This window comes from Cariama cristata, unplaced genomic scaffold (genome assembly GCF_000690535.1).
Source record: "Cariama cristata isolate BGI_N322 unplaced genomic scaffold, ASM69053v1 scaffold1174, whole genome shotgun sequence".
NCBI lineage: Eukaryota > Metazoa > Chordata > Aves > Cariamiformes > Cariamidae > Cariama > Cariama cristata.
This window is the reverse complement of record NW_009613262.1, coordinates 47,132-67,337: the sequence shown is the minus strand read 5'-3', so window position 1 is coordinate 67,337 and position 20,206 is coordinate 47,132. Positions and strand designations below refer to the sequence as shown.

Below are 20,206 nucleotides of genomic sequence, written 5' to 3'. Positions count from 1 at the left end.
GACGGCGGCAAGGGGGGGCCGCAGCAGCACCGCCTCCACCACCACCATCACCATCCCCCGCACCACAACCACCAGCTCAACGGCCTCATCAGCCCCGAGCTGCGGCACCTGCGGGCCTCCCTCAAGAGCAAGATCCTCAGCTCGGAGGCAGGGGCGGCCCCCGAGGGGCTGGAGAACAAGCGAGCCAGTAAAACAATGGGCTCCGGACAGCAGCAGCAGTCATCGCCCCCGACCACAGCACCGTGCTCGTCCCCCCTTATCAACCACCTCCCTCCCCAGGGAAGGACTGCACCCTCTCCTCCTCCTTCTCCCCCAGCAGCAGCGGCAGCAAGAGGGGACAGGAGCCAGCCTGCTGCCACAACTACGACTGCTGCTAAGACTGCAGCCCGCAATGGACTGGCAGGAGGGACTGGCTTGGAGGAGGAAGAGCAGGAGGAGGGAGATGAAGGAGGGGAGGAGGAGGAGTCCCTGCTGCTACTCTCCAGGTCCTTAGCAGCAGCTTGCAGTTTGAAAGGCTCGGGAACGGACTCTCAGCCCGAGGAGGACCTAACGATACGATACGTCCGATACGAGTCAGAGCTGCAGATGCCCGATATCATGAGACTGATCACCAAAGATCTGTCTGAACCCTACTCCATTTACACATATAGGTATTTTATCCACAACTGGCCACAACTTTGCTTTTTGGTAAGTGCCAGAGGGGGCAGGGAGGGAAGGAATTGGGAGTGGTTTCGGGCTGGGGAGGAAAGGATTGAAGGGCTGACATTTGTGAAAATAGTTCTAATAATCTTTTTGTGGATGAAGCCAAGCTTTTTTGAAGTACCTGTCTTCCTAATGAAGTGACCTGTGCATGCATAAGTAAAGCATATGCCTGAAGTTCCTGCATTTCTTAATATATGTTTTAAGTGGTGGGGAAAGGGTTTGAGCCCGGGGCTAGGATCCAGGAATTCAAGGCTTCTAATTTTACTTTTGACATTGACTTTTGTCATCTTTGGGAGCTCATTTTATCATTCTGTGTCAGTTCCTAGGTTTGTATTTAAGAAAAAAAGTACTTAGTCCACTAGTATCTTATGACTGCTTAGTAATTCTTGCACAATGGTTTTGAAACAGACTTTAGCATGGCTAGCATACACACTTTAAGTGATACGTGGAATGACACTATGGAAGGTTTTGTAGACTTTTTGATCTGTGAGCTTACTTTGAAAAAGACAAGTACAACTGTATTGTGTCTTACAGGTGTGATAGTGTATGCAATATGCAGAAGTTCTCATGCTGCTTAGATTGTCTTGCTGTACTAATGATAAATTTAGTTTTATATTCTTATTACTGCACTAATGAAAAGACTGATTTGGCTGTCACCCTATCTTTCTAAATGTTTAGACTTCTTATGGAAGAACTTGTGTCTCAGTTGAAAAACATGCTTTTAGGATGATAATCTGTCCACAGGTATATGAAACTAAGTTGGCTTGAGGAGTATGGATACGTAGTAGGAGCTTAGTTGTGTTCGATTTACTCATAGGAAAACTTACGGCTGCAAAACATAACATTTATGGGGTGTATGGCACTTCCTTGCTAAGGTAAATGATGAATTCTTCTTTCTTGATGTTTTAATTGAGGCTGGACACCTCTCTGAAAGGTATGATTTAGCCAGAGCCAAGACGCCCTTCAATTCAGGAGTATCTCTGTAAAATTTTAATAGGATATGAGGACAGGAGGTGAGGCTAATGGAATCCATCTGGCCTTAAACTTCCTGAATGTTGTTGGTTTAGGGTCTGGTATAATTTATAGCAGGATTTATATGATTTATAGGGGGATTTTCAGAACTGTGCCTCTTAATACCCTGAAGAGGGAATACAGTAGGATTATAGGAGGTTGAGCAAAACATTACCTTCTGGAACAAAGTAGAAATACAAAAATATTTGACAACATTGTTCAATGCAAAGTCATGTTTGCCATTATAAGGATGCTGATCAGAGCAGAATGGTATTTTTCAAGCACTGAGCTATGTGTGTGACTGATTTACCTCATACTGAAAATAAATGCTTGTGAACTGCAAATGTCCGTATTTTCAGCATCAAGCGTATCGCTGGTAATGCCAAGGTACTGTTGGATACTATTAAATCACAATGCATTTGTTTAGACTTTAAATCTTTATATTTTTGTCAAGGAGTAACTTGAGAATTTTGTTATGGAAAGAGCTACAGCAAGTTGTTTGACAGAGCACTAAAACAGATGATTTCTAATAAGTGCATTCAAAGAATAAGATATCACTCAAGGAGCAGAAAGTGTCTAAAGCTTATTTTGTAGTGACAGCTGCTTTTTTTTTTAATCACCTTGAAGAATCAACAAAACTGTGCTTGAACTCTGTGTATCTGCTATTGTTTTGAAGGGTGGAACAATGTAAAGTACATAAAACAGTAGAGAAGAATATGTGGCTATGAATGTCTAAAGCTAGCAAATTGTTATCTACTTAATAATTTGAAAGTCTTGCAGTGTATTGAGTCAAATTTCATGGGTTTTTTTGTGACTGGTTTTAGTATTTTTAAGATGTGTTTTTTAGAGGTTGTCTTCAAGACTTTCTGTTCTATAAAAGTTAATTTGTTCCTGCAGTTAATGGATTCCTGAACTACTTCTATCTAATAAGTCTCTTTAAAATATTTATCTTCAGTCAGGGACTGCATATTCCAATTAGCAAGAACAGTGTCAGGATGGTGAACAGAAGCGTAGTGCCTGATCTCACAGAATCATTTGTCTTTAATGCCTTGTAGCCTCACACCCTTCTGGTTTCAAGTTTTGTTTTGGTTGGTCTTGGGGAGAGGAGTTAGACTGCGATTTGGTTGTATTTGAAAAAATATCTGTAGGAGTTCAAGCAATTCCTTTACTGAATTTCACCATTTTTAAAATCTTGCAATGCACACTTGTCTTGATTACACTGTTAGGGGCTCCTTTCCCTTTCTCAACATGTGAGGGGAAAGTGCTAAGACCATTTAAACTGAAGGTGGGATGTGTGTTTTCCGTAAATGATCAGCAACTGTCTCTTGCTGATATTTATTCAGTAAACCATCTTAAACACCATTATTTTGCTATCTAACATTTTGGATACCTGACAACGCAGAGCTGTTTTCTGGGGGGCATTATTAACATTATTCCTGGCCATAATTATCTCATGGGTTTGAAACTTGCTGAGTTTTGGATGGACCTTCCCAAGGTGCACTGTTGCTCTAATGGGTAGTGCAACCAAAAGGGCTGCTTGCTTTTCCTTTCTGTTCAACTACCTCTTCCTGGCTTGTGCCACCCCTTACATTTCTCTGATTTGGAAAGCCAAGGTAACCCTCCCACCACCAACATATGGGGGGGGGGCGGTGTATATGTGTATGTTTTAGGGTCAGGTTTTTGTTGGTTTAAGGCTCCAAATATATTCATAGTAGGATGTCCCAGGCACTGGTGGTGGTGCAAGAGAACATGTGAGAATGCACAGCTGGAGTGAAGGCATAGGACCAACCTGAACTAGTCACTAGCGTGTTTTTTTTCAGACCACCTCTTAAGTGTACGCTCAAAAAAGAAGTTCATATTCCACTTTTAAAAGGACCTGGAGATACTAGGAATCTTCAAAACCTGTTAATTTTCCTGTCAAATTCATCCGTGCAGTCGCCTTCCTGACTTTAGGGGTAACAAGTCGGGAATACATGATGATCAGTTCTGATGTGTTACACCGTAAGCATTATCTGACTGAGCTGTTGCAAGGTAATAACTTTCTCCTCCATAAACTGCAACTGTCTGCTTAAACTCAGGTTTCGCTTGTTTTTGGAAGAGCAGGTTTGCACTGTGTGCTAGGTGTGGATGCCCTGTAAATGCCTGGTTTTTACTTACTCCCAGGAGTTCTGTCATCCCAAGTTCTCTTCAAATGACCTATGATAACCACTCGTCTGTCAAAAAATAACAGAGGAAAGGGGCATCTTTTGTTTCACGTGAAGCACTTCTAAGCGTCGCTACAGCTTTGTCCCCATATGGAGTGTAAATGCATTTTCAAAATTGTAGATTCCCTTTAAAGTGTTTTTTGCGGCTTCTGGTCTTAGCAGTGTTAAAGTTCTAAACTTCCATTTAGAACTAATACATTAAATATTTCAGAAAATTGTTTTCAGAATACTTCAGCGTGGGAGAGGTGAGCTTAAGAAACCTTACTCTGTGCCAGAGTTTGAATAAGACAGGATGTAATAAAAGCAGAGTTCTGGCTTTGTGTTGTAACCTCTCCTGTAATTCACAGTACTGTACCACTCAGCTGCCTTTTAAGAAAAATCTGGAAAATCTGTGCTTTTATTGAGTTCTTAACTTTGCCACTAGCTACAGCAGCATTTATAATTTAAACTTTCACAAGTTTAAAAATAGCCTATTAATTCAGTGTAAGTAGTTTTAGATGTGTTGTAAATCCTAAATGTCTGCAGTTAAGATCTTGTTTTATATTAATGCTTTACCTTTTTTTTTTAATTGGTTTTTATTCAAGACTCTAAGCATGCTTCTTGTTGAATTAAGACTTGTAAGACATCGTCCTTGTTTTTCAGTTGCAGAAAACTTGAGGCAAAAAAGAAGAACCAGAAAAGTTAGGAAACTGAGAAGTCTTTCTAGACTCATGGCAGATGTAGGAGGAAATTCTGTAACATTCATTCCCAATTTGCAAACTGTCTCTGTATTCCAGTTTCCTCTTAGGGAGTGATCATGGTTTCAGATACAGGCTTGCTGTGCTCCTTCTCACTGTCAGCGGCTTTGTGAAAACTTCAGTCATGGCACCTCTGAGTACGTACAACAGCTAGTATAGTTGCACAAGAGGGAATTACTTGTGTCCAGTTTCATAGAGTGGAAACAGAGTGACTTAGTGATTTGCCCAGTATCGTAAAGAGCTCTGACTGAACTGCCAGACTTTAGGCTCAAACCATTAGCCTGAAAGTATCTTCTAATGGCATTTAGTAACATGATCGCTAAGTGTAAGCCAAAGCATTCATACAGAGCTGTTTCTGTGATACTTTGGGATGGATTTTGGTGCTTGTGCAAAAAGGAAGCTGTATTGCAGTAGCGCAGGTTCTACTGCATTTGGATCACAAAATATTTCAGGAGCTAGTTGATTGTTTTAATCTTCATTAAATGGGAACAAATGTCACAGGATCTGGCTATTAAATGCATACTCAGACTGTGACTGACAGACTTAATGTTGTCTTTACTAAATGAAATTAATGCCAATTGTTTAATTTTGTGAGAAGTAATGTTCTTGCTGATTTACAGACATTTCTGTGCTAACTCTTCTACTAATACATGGTTGCAATATGAAGATATTAAAATCTAGTTTGTTTTAAACATTTGAACTTATTCATAAGAACAAAGTTGATGCAAATACTGGATTTGAATTCATGTATGTTAATCCTGCTAATTACTTATGATTGAAGTAATCTTAAAGTACTCCGTGGGCTTTATAATATATAATAGTAACTTGGGATGAATTCAGTCTGTAGAAACTTGTATGTTTAGAAGTACTGTCATACCTGAAAAGAAAATTCAGGCCATGATTGTTTTTTCAGAAATGGTGTTGTGTGGGAACTACTTTTTCTCTCTCCTCCCCTTTCTCCCTATTTCAGTCTGTTTTTTTTAATTACACAGTTTAACCCTCTCCAGGGAATTAAAGTACAAGGTTTTACATCACATTTTAGGTTCATTTGCACCTTTAGATAAGGTTGGAGAGAAGGAGAAAGGAGAGGAAAGGCAACAAAAAAAACTCAAATTGAGGTGGAAATGCAACGCTCCCTCTGTAAGTGGAACAACCATAGATTAACCGGCAGACTTACCTTCCTGAAGACAGAGAAATAGATTTAAGTGTTTGGGGAACTAGTAACAAAGTCGTGCTTTATTCAGCTCTCTGGCAACAGTGGTAAAACCAGTGGGTATTTGCTTCTTTGATCACTGAAACAAAATTCTTTGCTGTTCATTTAGCGTTTTAAATATATGATTCATTAATATAGCTTTTCTGAAAAGCTCCCTAAACAAGAAAGAATGCAGGTATGCAATGTCTAGAATGTCACTACTCTTGAAGTGTGTTTAAAAAAAAATGAAACCACAACAACAAAAAATACGTATCTAAAAAATTCTCCACATGACTGTTATGATCAACAATTTGCACGTGTTCACTTCAGGGCAAAGCATAACTATACCATGCGAGTTTGCGGTGTGCTTTTTTTTTTTTTTTCCTAGTGAGGTATAAGATTACATCTAGGTACTCTGCATAATTATAGCAATGTTATGAACAGTCTGTCTGATGATACTCTTTATTTAACTCCCTGGTTTTCTCAGGTCTGATCCGAGATACAAAACTTGCCTTGAGCTGACACTTTACATACACAGTTTTAATATAAGTACAGCTTTTCTTTTCTATGGAATAAACGGTGTTTTAGAACAAATGAAAGACTGCTTGGAGGCTGTGTATTTCAGTCCATTTAGTTCATGCTACAGCTTTTCTTCGTTGTTTTAAAAAACATTTGTTTAGATTGTTCAGGGTTGTTCTTGGATACTGCTAAAAAATGTGTTTTCCTGCCAAGTGAAAACTTAGCAATAATTATATTTGCCTGATGAGCTTAAACTATATTAGTTTATGCAGCTCATACATTTTGGGCTGCTTCATTTCACCTCTGATACAGCTCCTGGTTGAGAGCTAACTTGGTTAATAACCCACCGTCCAGGTAGAGATGCTGGAAGACATTATTCTTGGGGTGAAAAAACTGTATGTCTGTGCCTGCTATGTGATCTGCACGAATGAATTTTCTGTCCCTAGAGTCTTAGCCTACAAGCCATATACAAAAAGGTTCAGGTGGTTGGAGACTATAGAGTAAATACCATAGACTTTGGAGAAGCGAGCACTGGGTTCACAGGTGCGCTGCACTGACGCCTGGCAATATTGGCTCTGGCAAGTCCTTTCCATGAGACGTATCTTACTGTTGTAAATTTGGATTATCCAGAAGTTCTTGTGCCAGCACATGCTTGTGCCAGTCATGTGCTGTAGGCCTGGTTTAGTTGCTAAACTTGAGCCAAAGGCTAGTTCCCCCTGTGGATCTAGTCTGTGGATCCATATGTACAATTATGAGTTTCTTTTTTATCTCTGTCAATCTTTCCTGAATGAGTAATCGTTCATTCTCCCCTTGGATGCTATCCTATTCTGCAGCATTGTTCAGTTTTGCTACTGCAGGTTATGATGTCATTAATCTCTCATGCTGCCTAATCCTTCAGTTAACATATGACTTAGTTTTTCTTACTCTCTTTCTCTGATATATTTCATGGTAAAATTTTGGTCATCACAGTGGTTGTGCAAGTGGTTTGATAAGTGTTTGGGGAGGAGTTGGGTTCTTTTCTTTTTTAATTTATCACACACACACACACACACACACACCCCCCCCAGTATTTCAGAATAACTACATCTCCTTGACCACGCTTTTTGTGACAATACCGTTGGGATTAACTGCCAGTGCGTAGCTCTTAACAAATGAAATCTCTGAACAGTTAAAATGTGTGAAATTAACTGTGTGCTTTTTTGTTTGTTCTGTGGGTGTCATATGACTGAAAATGACAGTTTCTAAAGATTAAACGCGGCAACATTTTTCTCTGATCCTTTGTGGCCTTGACATTAAAACCAGACAAAAATTAAGCATGTTATCTACCACAGCCCTTGTACGTGAAAACTCAGATCACTATAAAACAGGAATGGACTTTTTTCCCTTGGTGGCAGCCCATGTAAAAGGGTGATTTATGCCTTAACTTGGGGTTTTGGTTTGGTTTGTTTTTTTTCCCCCTCTTCTATCACACATGTTCTTACCTGTAGGCTTTGTGGAATAAGAATGTGGTTCTCTCCAGGACAATCATTGGTTGTTAACTGACTTGTAACTTGAATGTAATAAAGAAATGAGAGTCATTTAATCTTATTTATACTTTTGGAGAAATTTTTATTATTTATTTAGGGTTGGGTTTTTTTAAATAGCTTTATGCAAACAAATTTTATGTGGCTGTTTCACTTAAAATGAACTGGTTTACTACTTTTGGTAGCATTGCAGATCACAAACTGAGAATGCATACGTGTATGTTTGTCTTTAAGGCCATGGTAGGTGAGGAGTGTGTAGGTGCCATCGTCTGCAAGCTGGATATGCACAAAAAGATGTTCCGCAGAGGTTATATAGCCATGTTAGCAGTGGATTCCAAATACAGAAGAAAAGGAATTGGTAAGAATAGCCTTTTTTGTTATTTCTTACTTAGATCCTGTAGTTGGGATAACTGTAGCTGTCATAAAGATTTAAGCAGAACTGAACTTCTAGATACGGTGGTTTGTATATCATCCTCGCCTTACTCGAACCCGCAAGCTACCCAGTGGCTTTTTTATTTTGTTAAACTAACCTGAAATGCCCCATGAGATTTATATCTGGGATGCAGTAAAGCTAAAAAGAAAGGCAGTCAGCAGCCCCTTAGCTCTGCCTGTTACCACTGTCAAATAACAACACTGGGAATTGCATTGCGTTTTTATATGTGCCCTCATCACTGTATTTCTGTGTTGTGTTCAGTCTATCTTTTTTCAGTGAACTTATCACCTGGCTTTCCCCTATCAATTATTTATATATTGCCCATTGGGGAGAATGGATGTAGTTCATTGTTATATTAACAAGTGAAGAAAAATAGTTGTGTATTGCTACTTGAATGACTGAAACAGAGATCTGTTTTGTTGGGAAGTTACATGATAAAAGAAATCGCTCTCGGCAGGGAGTTTGCCCTCCTTGGTTAAGAAGTTTTGTCCTGATGAAAGGATTTTCATTCTAACACCAGGTATCCTAGTTGGCTTAATTAAAGATCTGTTCTTACGGTGTTGGTTATTGTGAAATTACATTTTGGAACACGTTTTTAACTTAAAATGTAGACATTGGCTTTAAAGCCTAGAAATGTGCTTCACCACTCATTCATACTTTTGTGATTAAAGACAGAAGATTTCTTGAAATGGAAAAATACAGTGATAAGTTGCAGAATGGTACCATTGTGTTTGTTCTCTTCAATAAAAAAAAACCCAAAACCCTCGAAAAAACTTGAAGCACTACATATTATCATGACTATTCAAGTATGTGCAGATTTTTTTTTTTTCCCTCTCCACTGCAATTCGAAAGCCATTGTTGGTTTCTATAATGGAGCAGAGGGAAGAGGATACTGAGAAATCACTGTCTCTCCTTTCCTTTTAGCTGAGTCATGAAGGAGCCTGCCATAATTTAATTGCAGGTGCTTGGATTCATAAGTAAATAAGAACTAATGCAGTTATTATGAAGATCTCGGCAAGATTTTTCCCTCGCTTTAGTCAGTTCATTATTTTGGGATTATATAAATAGAATTTATATTTAAAGCCTTGCTTACTTTAGCATTATGTATGTTGACTTTTTCCTACATTTGCCACCTTGCTGCTTCTCAAAGTATGCTGTTAATCTGAAGATTTTAAATGTAGTACAGTTTTGTTGTACTTTCAGTGAAAATCTTAATTGATTAAAGTTTTGAGAATACTTTAAAACATTCTCTAGATTCCTTGGGGTTTTTTTTCCTTTTCCTTAGCCTTCTTATGGAAGTGAGATTTATGCAATTTCATTGAACAGCAGTTTTTTCCACTAATAACTTTGAAATCAACTTTCAATTTCACCCCAATTCTACAGACAGGTAGGGATATTACATTTGTAGAACTGTTCTGAAATAGATGAAAAATAATGATAAAGAATTAAGTTAATGCTTGACTGAGGGGAAGGGTTGGGCTTCAACCGTATTATTAGATACTAGCAAATCCAAATGGGAGTGATCCACAAGAAAAGTGGTTTCATAAGTTCTGTTACTAATAGAAGCGTTTGTTTTAGTAAGAGGAAATTCCCTTGGAAGATGAATGTCCTTCAAGTACAAGCCAGCAGATTTTGACTTTAAATGCAAGAAAAAGGAATGAATCACATCTTGGAAGGCTAAATATAACACTATGTTAAACATAGAAGCCTGTTTCTAATATCCTTGTGTTAGAAGAATCTTGCACTTAAGCTGAGTCTCTGGATAACTTTACAGATTATTTTAATGTTCAAACTTGAGACTGCAACTTGACTGCAACTTCTTGTTTCTTTTTTTCTTTCCTCCTTGCTTTCCCCAGGTGTCATGTCATGTAGGTAGCACACATGTTAGTCATATATAAACTAGCATCTTTTGCACTGCAACTCTGACACTTACTGAAATCTATGTTTCAGGTACAAACTTGGTTAAGAAAGCTATTTATGCTATGGTTGAAGGAGATTGTGATGAGGTAAGATTTTATAATAAAAAACTTTCATAATGTAAATGGTTTCCATTCTCCTATATGTGGATTCATTTCACAAGTTTTTCTTCTACAGGACTTTGTTTAGGTGGGAAATGAGTTGGTAAGAAGCTCTTTCTCTTATAATAAAAGGAAAAATAACCTAAAAAAAAGGTATGGCACAAATAGGAGAAGGATTTTCTAAATTTATCGTAAGTGCTGAAATTTAGCGTTTCAGGTTTTGTTTTATTTTGTGAAGCTGCCTCAACCTTCGGTCACAGGCACATTTTTCTCCAAACACTCTATTTTAAGGTGCTACTGACCAGTGTAACATGCATGTTGTGTGTAATACTTGCAGAATACATGAAGATTCTGGAACAGTACGTGCTGTAGTATTGCAGAATGTAGTTTTATTGCAGCAAGTCATCAGGCTGTTCTGACAGCGCATAGCTGTATGACGTAGCACTCACAGAAATCTAATGATTTAGCGTGTCAGCAAAAACTTGGAAAGAAAGTGACTGAATCGCTGTCAAACTTTCTCTGGCCTATATGTTATTATTTTTCCTTTTGCTAGATTACTAAAAGTAGAGTCTCTACTTTTTTTTTAAAAAATATATGTATATGTGTAAAAAGCAACTAACTATCCCTATGTGCCATGTTTAAGTTGTGAGGAACTCTCCCTACATCCATCCTCCTTAATCCCGTTGTCCGTCGCTTTATCTTTCATCTTGGTACAATGCAATTATTGGCTTGTTCCTGATATAGGAGCACTGTGTCATTTCAGTGTGTCGTAGCTAATGATCCTTTGATCTCTGTTATCTTGTTTCAGCTGCTCCCTCAATTCTCCTACTGCAGTGTGGTGAAGTTTCTTACGCAAAACTACAATTTTTGTCGCAGGACTTCTGGCACATACTCTGTTTATTTTTCCACTTGTTGTGTTATACCTCTTGCAGCATCCCTGCATATGTTCTGACTTCATTCATTGTTTGAGATATTTATTTCTCTCTTCAGATTCCTTCTCGCCTCTGCTTACTGGTGTCTATTTTTTTTTTTTCCCCTCTCTAATTTCTGTTGTACTCAGGCAGTATAGTGCCATGTGATAGTTCTGTAATTCTTTAAGTTCTTTGTTTTGACCTGTTGCTTCTATCATTGTATGTAACATGCTTTGCTCTAATGTGTTTTACTACTTGCTGCATTGAACTAATCAAAAAAAGGGGTTTTGTTTGGTTGGGTTTTTTTTCCATTGCTTTTCCATGTGGTCTTGAATTCATTTGCCATTGCTAGAGTATTCAAGATTAAAAAAAAAAAATAAAAAATAATTGAGGAATAGTATCACAGATCGCAGTTCACATTGCTGTTGGAGAATTGAGATGCAGAGAAGTGAAGTGAATTGCCTACTGTTGTTAGAATCACTAGTAGAACTGGCTATTTCTACTCAAGCTAGCAGAGTTGCAGTAATTACCATATGATTTATGAATATATGTGTACTAGTTCTCATGTAACTTCATTTCTGAAGTGGACTACCTAGCAGGTATACGCATAATGATGTCTCCTGTGTCTTTCTTTTTTTCTGCCACTGCAACATTAGTCCAAGAGTCCTTCTTACTGTTTTTTTATCTTCGTAAAAATGAAATAAATGTGATAAGGATTGCAGGTTAGTCTGTAGTGAGACCTCATTAAGTCTTAGTCACAGATTTTCGTCTATGGTGCTGTATAAATGCTTTGTACTAAGTGCAGAGGGCATTTTTCAGAGACTATTGCTGTCCCTCTTTAATCGAAGGCGCTACAATTCAAGCTCCTTGAAGTGTGTGCTGGACAGGTGCAGGCGTGTTTCAGTTCCAGTTTGGAAACTGTGTAACTGTGTTTGTGGGATGATGATTCTGAATTAATTATGCCCTGCTTCTTGGGGGCTCCTCCGTCAGCTGAATCTTGTTCTGACACAGGATTTTGAAATGGAAGCCCGTTGTGCCCAGGCAGCATGGAGCACAAGCAGAGTATTTTTCTGACTTTCTATACTGAATCAGCAGAGACATACCCATACTGATTTGATATATTTATGTTGTTGTTCTTCACATACAGGTTATCTACAGCCAAACAGCCAATGTTTTCATGTTTTCTTCTTTTCTTTGCCACCAAGTGTATGCTTCTTCCAGATATACATAGTACAAAATAATTATGTTGGTTACTTGTACCATGTGGTGGATTGCCGAGTTTTCAGTCCTGACTAGAATCTGAAAAATCCAACTAGCCACCCATTAAAAACTATGTCCGACAGAGCCAAGACACTTGCCTTCACCAGTTTTTACAGCAGTTACTGGGAGAACAGTTTCTGGCTATCTAATTGATGCCTAGAGCTGATCAAACACGAAGTAATGCATCACAGTAATTTGTCTTTGTGAGATGTGTAAATAGTTTAATCATCTCTGCTGCTCTTAAGATATTTTTCTACATCCCTTAATAAAATCAGAAGCGTGATGAAAATAAAAAGATGCTGCTCCTTGATAGAAGAATCAAAAACAGATCAAAAAAAATACTGCTTTCTGAAACTTGCTTGGAATAGGATTAAAAACATGAATATGCAGCTGTGGGTGTTGTGAAAGATTTCCAAAGGCTGCTTGGAAACTCTTCCCTTCAATCTAATTATGGAATAGATGCCATAAGTGTACTTAATTTTAATTGTGGTATATAATTTGATAAATGCTTCATTCAGCATGTTACTTTTCAAAGTACCATAGATTGGATGTTTGAGGTATCAACACTGAGTCCTGAAAAATAAGGGATTTATACAACACCATGGATGAAAATCTTGAAAAATCACTACTGCTGTGCTGACATTTCAAAGTATACTGCAATATTTTAGTGATTAAGGACTTTGGGTTTTTTCCCTGTGAGCTGTTTTAGTGGGAATAAACTAAACCGAGCCTAGAGAACAAGTGATTTACAGTGCAAGCTTTTGTGGTCAGCCAGCTGCCTAAGAGGTAGTTTACGCTATATGCCATGCTTCACAGCTGAGAAGCAATATCCTTCCATCCAGAGATTGTTTCCCAGCTTGAGGAAGCTGTGGGGTGAGTAAGTGAAGAAGTGAATTGACTAGAATGGAATCTGTGTGGAGCAGAGGAGCTGGCCGTGGCCTATATTAGAATAGAAATGAGGGAAGTGATCTGATGTTGGGGGTGGGTGGTTGAACTAGAAATAACCTTCAAGCCTGAAGAAAGTACTCAACAGCATGCTTTGAGCTGGGGTGTCTGGATATAACATTACAAAACTTGAGGGATCTTTACCCCCACCCCTGCCCTCCCCACCCTTGGTGACTTTCTTAGGCATTTGATGTTAATGAATTCTAATATTTGGGGTAGCGAACTAAAGGTTTTCAAGATCATAATAGCCTGAGTTTCCAATAGGTAGCAATGTTGTAGAATAACTTTATGGCTTGCATAGAAAATATGAACTACGGAAAAAAATCAGGTGAAGGTGAATAGGTTTTTTTCCCATCTGCAAAGTTTTGAAGAGATTTTTTTCTTCCAGTGTAAAAAAGGCAACTATGTGCTAACTCCAGCAAGTTGAGTGTCTGGCTTTTTTTTTTGTACATGTGCTTTGTTTTTACTGACGAGCAGTTTTCAAAAATTGCACTGCTTAAGACCTTCATTTGGAACTGCTACATCCCTTAATTGCAATAGAAAGGAGAAGTTCATTCATATGTAGGTTTTCCATCTGTAACAAATGACTGTAAGTAATCTGCATACGATTCATTTACTTCATATTACTGAAATAATGTACCATGTAACTGGTAACTAATCAAAATAAGACTCTAGTAAGTGGGACCTCTAAGAGCTTTTTTAAGCAAAATGTAGAATGTGAGAAGGAATTGCAACTTCTCATGAGAATTTCCATTGAAACTGTAGGGTGTTTTAAAGTGGCATTTTTTGACCACACCACTAGCTGTGTCATTTTAATTCAGTACCGCACCAGTAAAAATTAAAATTATATTTTTATATAATCCTATTTGAAATTATCAAACTATTGACATCTTAGCTTTTTCTTGGTCTACAAATCATCTAAGGTATTAAGTGTTATATTTTGGGTACTACCTTTCTTTAAAAGTTAAGGCAGTTAAGCTGGTTGAGGACACTGGACAAGCATCCATAACTTGAGTCTGGTGATATGCCAGGCTTACAAGTAGGAATAGCAACCTCTTCTGTGAGTGCTGAGAGAGTACTTTCTTCATTTGCTTGTTTGATTTGGCTGTATTCATTCTATGACTTGGTTTCTAAACTTGAGTTCATTCAGAATTTGAACTGAAGAAGGAAGAAAGCTTGACCTCTCTGTTTATCTTCAGTTTAGCAATAAGTTCTAGGTATGAAAACGTAATAACAAGAAACATTGCACTCTCACTATAGAAGATTTCTTGCTTCTAAACCCAGTTAAAATTAGAGAGTTGAGATAAAATTGTTACGTTTATGAAATTTAAGACAGAGAGAAAGTAACAGCCTTCAGAAAGTTGCAACTTTTGCAGAAAATGCTGTTAAGTCCAATCAGACCTTTGCTGGTCTCCAGGGAAGGATGTGATTGTGTTGTTAGAGGATTTAACAGGCATGTGTGTGCAACAAAATACACCCTATGAGACCAGAAATAAATGTAATGATTGAAGATTTGGAGCTTGATTGAAAATCTCGCACAGGAAGAGATGTATCCTTCACAAAACAAAGCTAATGAAATTTGGATAAAATATGACTGTCTCCTTTTTAGATAATAGAAACACGTCTTTAGCTCTGAGATAAACACAGTAGGTTGAGATCAAGGAATTATTTTTCATTATGCTGAGTCTTCCTTAGAAATACCAGAGTGAATCTCTTGCATTTGCTTTCAAGATGAGCATTCACTCAGGGAGTGGGATTCCAACAAACCTGAATTTCAACATTTAACCACTCCCTTAAATTCAATGATCTGCAGCATTGGAAGTCTTAGCATTGCAAGGTGTTTGAGCTTGCAGTTGAATACAGACTTGTTATATCATTCTGGCAGGTTACTAAACATGTATGAGAGTGAACGCCATTTGTAGCTAAGACTTCAAATAATAGTCTCCTGCACTGTAGATTTACAGGGGTCAGATTTCCTTTTTGGCATAATGCTTTGTTTTAATTTGAATTAAGAAGTTGTACAATGTGCGTAATTTTGTAGAAAATAGCACTTTTCAGGCAAACTATTGGGCTTCCATAATTTGTTATAAATTATCGATTTGAATGCATTAAGGCTGTCAAAAGTACTCGATCGAGTCACAAGACTTGATAGTAGTATTCTGTGAGATGCCAGCTAGAGAAATTCAATCTCTGATTCTTGCCATAAGACTAAGAATTGAATTAGGTTGTCTTAAGTGTGCAGGTGCAACAGATTGTCCTGCTGTAATTGAAGAACGCTGACTAATAACATTTTAATGTGTGACTCGGTTCTTTTTTGGAAAACAAACTAATTCTAAGTCCTATGTTGTTCATTGAGTTGTTAGCCCAGATTTGCTATTCTTTCAACATTCTTACCCTGAGAAGCGCAGGGGGAATTATCCATTGGAATGTGGTTAGAGTAGCTTGAAACTTGAGTAGTGGTCAAATATATACATTAAATGGATTTTTAGATCTTATTGAAAGTGACCAGTCTAACTGCTGGCTGCTTCCCTCTTTTACAGTGGCTTAGCCACTCCTTAGACTGCAGAAACCAAACCCAATGGAGAGAAAAAGGAAAGGTTTTCTACCAGGTTGCTTTTTGAAGTAGCTCAGCAGCAAGCCTAGTTAGCTGGCCGAAGAGGTGAGGGGGAAGGCAAATGTGTACCTGAAGGCAGTGGGGCCACAGAGCCCGTAAAGCAGGTGGACTTAAACTGCTCTACAAATACAGGCTAATATTTCGTTCCTGATTTTGGGAGGGAGGGGGGGATGTTTTACCAGTTTTATTGGAAGATAAGGGAATCCTGGGGTTCGAGGTGGGATAAATGACTTTTTTGGGGCTCAGGGAATTTTATGTATATAGTTCTAACTACACAGAGTGGGTATCAAATGCTGATTTAGAAATAGCCATTAGTGAACTTAAGACCAGCAGTGATCACTGGTTTGCTGCAGAAATTGCTTAGACTGTGTTTTCATCAGATGATCTTTCTACAGTGTCCATCAGTTCTTGTTTAAAAATGTGAATGTACATTGTCATGGGACTGTATGTAGTCCAGTCAGCTTGTTAGTTCAGCCCGTGTTCTTGCACAACCATAATCTGTCCGTAATAGCAGAATCCTTAAATAATTGAGTTGGACAACAGTAAAGAGGCAAAACAAGTTTTTAATCATTTGGAGTGGGTGCATGGCTTACCAGTTATGGCAGAGCTCTGTTCAGTGCATTTGGAGCAAACAATTTGGGGAAAACATTTGGGGAGAACAATTCAGAGGCACATACTTCACGAGTGTTGTAATTAACGTCTTGTTAATGCCAGTGTAGTTTTTTTGCCTGTACTGCTTAATTTGGACTACTCTTAAACTTGGATTTGGTCTGAGCTATTTATGACAGGTCTTGCTGCAACTGGGATCTTATCAAGCCAGGGGAAAAAAGATGGAAAAAGCTGCTCTTTCTTCCTGGTGTGCACTCTGATTTGAGTTTGGGATACTTGTGTTGAGCACAAATATTCATTGCAAACATTGGGTCTGACAGCTAGTCATAGAATGCTGAAGCTTGTATATAGGTCTAAATCTATTGAATTAGAGGTCAAAGATGTTAAATGACTAAACACAACCTCATGTGCCAAGTTCTTGTGACATGCGAAAGTTCGGTTGCTCATTCAAAATTAAAAGTATATTTTGGACCCTAACCTGTTTGGTAGGTTGGTTTTGGGGGTCTTTGGGGGGATGTTGGGAGGCAGGGGTTGTTTGGTTTTTACCTTAGCTGTTAGATAATAAATTGAAATACTATTTACGGCAGAGAACTAAAATCTTGATATGATTGAAGGTTGTTTACGATGACAATTGTTGATTAACTGCTGTTTGGTTGGGTTTTTTTTTTAAATGTGGGAATGGAGAGGGGTTGATTGAATAAGAACAAGAAAAAATTAATTCCATTCATTGCTAACAAGTGTACCTTTAAATAAAAATGTTGAAATTGGTTCAGTAGTAATGTAATTGCAACTGCCTTCTAATATGATACGCTTTTTTTTTTTTCCTTAAAGGTTGTATTGGAAACAGAAATCACAAATAAGTCTGCTTTGAAACTTTATGAAAACCTTGGTTTTGTGCGAGACAAGAGGCTGTTCAGATACTATTTAAATGGAGTTGATGCACTGCGTCTTAAACTATGGCTGCGTTAAAAGAAACCATCACATCAAGCAACTGACGTCCCAACAGCGCAGAGTTGTCCTTTGCATGCAATGCAATTTGTACAAAATTGCTTTGCAGGTGGACTTAGTAATTTCCATGCAGCTCTTTCTGTCAGTGTCTCATTGAGTGTCGCACATATTTGTTGCACTTTGGCATGGCGCATTTGTTCAGAATTAAACCGATTGTTTCAAACTTCGAGTTCTTTTGGTACCAGCAAGATGTGCCAGTTGATAGCCAAGATATGTTCATTCATTTGCAAGTCTACTGACTGTATTACATACACAGTGAACATTTTATCAAAGAACCTGTATGTGGAACGCGACTTTTGGTTCCAGAAAAAAGCCAATGTAGATTGTAAAATTCTATAAGTATACTAACATTTCATACAAAAATTGCCATAGTTTTCTGGAAAAAGGCTTCAATTTTAGGTTTTATTTTTCAATATTGAATTTTCCATTCTTAAATATTGGTACCTCAGTGATTAGTGAATGAAAAAAATGTATTGTAGGGTGGGGTGTGTGTTACAATGAGTAACAGTAACAATTAAATTGCGTCTGCCAGTGCCTGTATAGATAAGTATATTTGTCTTCACCTCTAAGTTTGGAGTGCATGCTTTTATTCTTTTACTTTCTTCAATTGTCTTTGCAAGAAAATTTCTGCTTTTATTTAAATTCTGGATTTGATAATAAATTATTTCAGATTTTTATAATTTGGATACTTCTCCCAAACGAGGGTTTGGAAGGCCCTTCTTTTCTTATAGCAAGAAGTGTAAGCTATTTTGAAAACCTTGAGTAGCTGCTAAAAGAGAACCTGATGTCACCAGTAATTCTCTGCTGGTTTTGGATGCACTTTTTTCGTTAAAAGAGTGAGGGACTTTAAAAAGAAGATATAGAAAATTAATGTAAATTGGTATGATTTTATTTAATCAAAATTATTGCTAGAAGCTCTGAAAAACAGTTATTTTAAGATATTTGGAACAATTTTTTTCAGATTCAGATTGCTTTGCTTCAGTGTTCTAAAATGCTTCAATCTTTGGTTCTTGGTCTTGGAAATAAATTTCAAGGTGTATTATCCATTTTTAGCTGCTCTCATTTTCTCTAAACTTACATGAGCTAAATTATTGGGGGATTTTTTCCCTCTGAAATCAAAGCAGCGGGGAAGGACTTCTCTCTCTTTCTCCCCCTTTCTCACATTTGCTTTTGCTCTGTTTTTCTCTATATTTTTTTTCCTTTGTTTAATTGGGCTTACATAGGTTTTACCAATACCCATCAAATTTTTTTCAGTAATTACAGTGTCTAGGCTTTCTTGTTGAGTGTGATTATATAGCCCAGTTCTATGAATCAGTTGGGTTTTTTTCACTTTGGGGAAAAAAAAAGAAAGTACTAGTTGACTTGTGGAAGAACCTATGTAATCTGTGAAAAAGTATGAACTCTCAGTGAATCCGCTCTTCTGTAGTTGAGCGTACTCTTCAGATTTGCCTTACTACACTTTTTTTTTTTTAAGGGTTTGGTTTGAGTCATGGGTTTTTTTTGCTAATTACTGTACATTTAAAAACAAAACCAACAAAACCCCTACCTCCAGTAACATTTGGAAGAGAGCCCTGTGCAGGAAAACTGGATTTAAAGGAAAGCCTTATTTTGCACAGACCAATCGCACATGCTGATGGGCATTTCTTACCATGTACAAATTATGAGTTGTATTTGAAAATAAAGATTTTTAACAGAAATTGGCCCTTCTGAGTTTTCTGCTTGTAGACGCCATTGGTGCTTTTGAGGGGGCTTGTTCCCCTCAGTAAAGAAAACTCATATTTAAAATGGTACCCAAGACAAAGCGTTGTAAACTGGAGTCTGTTATTCACAGAACACGTTGGGAGTTCAGCGTAAAGCCTGTGTGTTGCCACTACTGCCTTGTGACACGATAAAACCTTTTGCTCACGTTATCCCGATCCCTCAGGTTTGCCAGTTCTTCTGGGTGGCTTTTCAAGAGGTGTCGTTCATAGTTAAGACTTAAATGTTGGTAATGTTAAATCAATTGAAACAGATTTCTCTCAACCGTGTTCCGGTGGTCCAGGACGTAGTGACTGCTCTGGCTTGCTTGAACTAAGGAGACAGATCAGGGAGGTTTCATACCTTGTTAACAGCTGTTGGATTTGTATCGCAAATTGCAAACCAGGCTATCTTGTGTGTCTGCTGATGGTTTAAAAACTGAAAAGCCAGACAGGCAAGTTTTCTGTTGGTTAATATTTAAGCTGTGGGTGTCTTCAGATTCAAAAGCCGACTTAGAAGTTAGCTGAAATCACTTTTCATGAAGGCACTGCCAAAAACATCGCTTGTGAGCAAACTTCAAATACAATTCTGTTTGTTTATTGTAAGAAGTAATTGTTGCCATGCATGTTTTGAAAACACTGCGCAAAATAGGTGCACATTTCTTTTAAAAGAGCACATTACGTGGAAGGTTCTGATACTGCTGCTGTGTAACACACAGTTCACTACAGAAGATACTGAAGCTGTATGTGTTGGTTCACATTGAAAGAAACAGATTTGTTCTCT

The 20,206-nt window shown here is 37.9% G+C and overlaps 1 protein-coding gene across 1 annotated transcript; it reads left to right on the top strand.

The window, feature by feature from the left end:
- Positions 1-3: 3 nt before the first annotated feature.
- NAA30 (N(alpha)-acetyltransferase 30, NatC catalytic subunit) lies at positions 4-18,720 on the top strand (the record flags this gene model as incomplete). Its single annotated transcript, XM_009698932.1, has 4 exons — positions 4-687; positions 8,123-8,246; positions 10,272-10,327; positions 17,510-18,720. Coding segments are annotated over 4 exons (1,002 nt in total), but the record flags the coding sequence as incomplete, so codon positions are not given.
- Between the last annotated feature and the right edge of the window lie 1,486 nt (positions 18,721-20,206).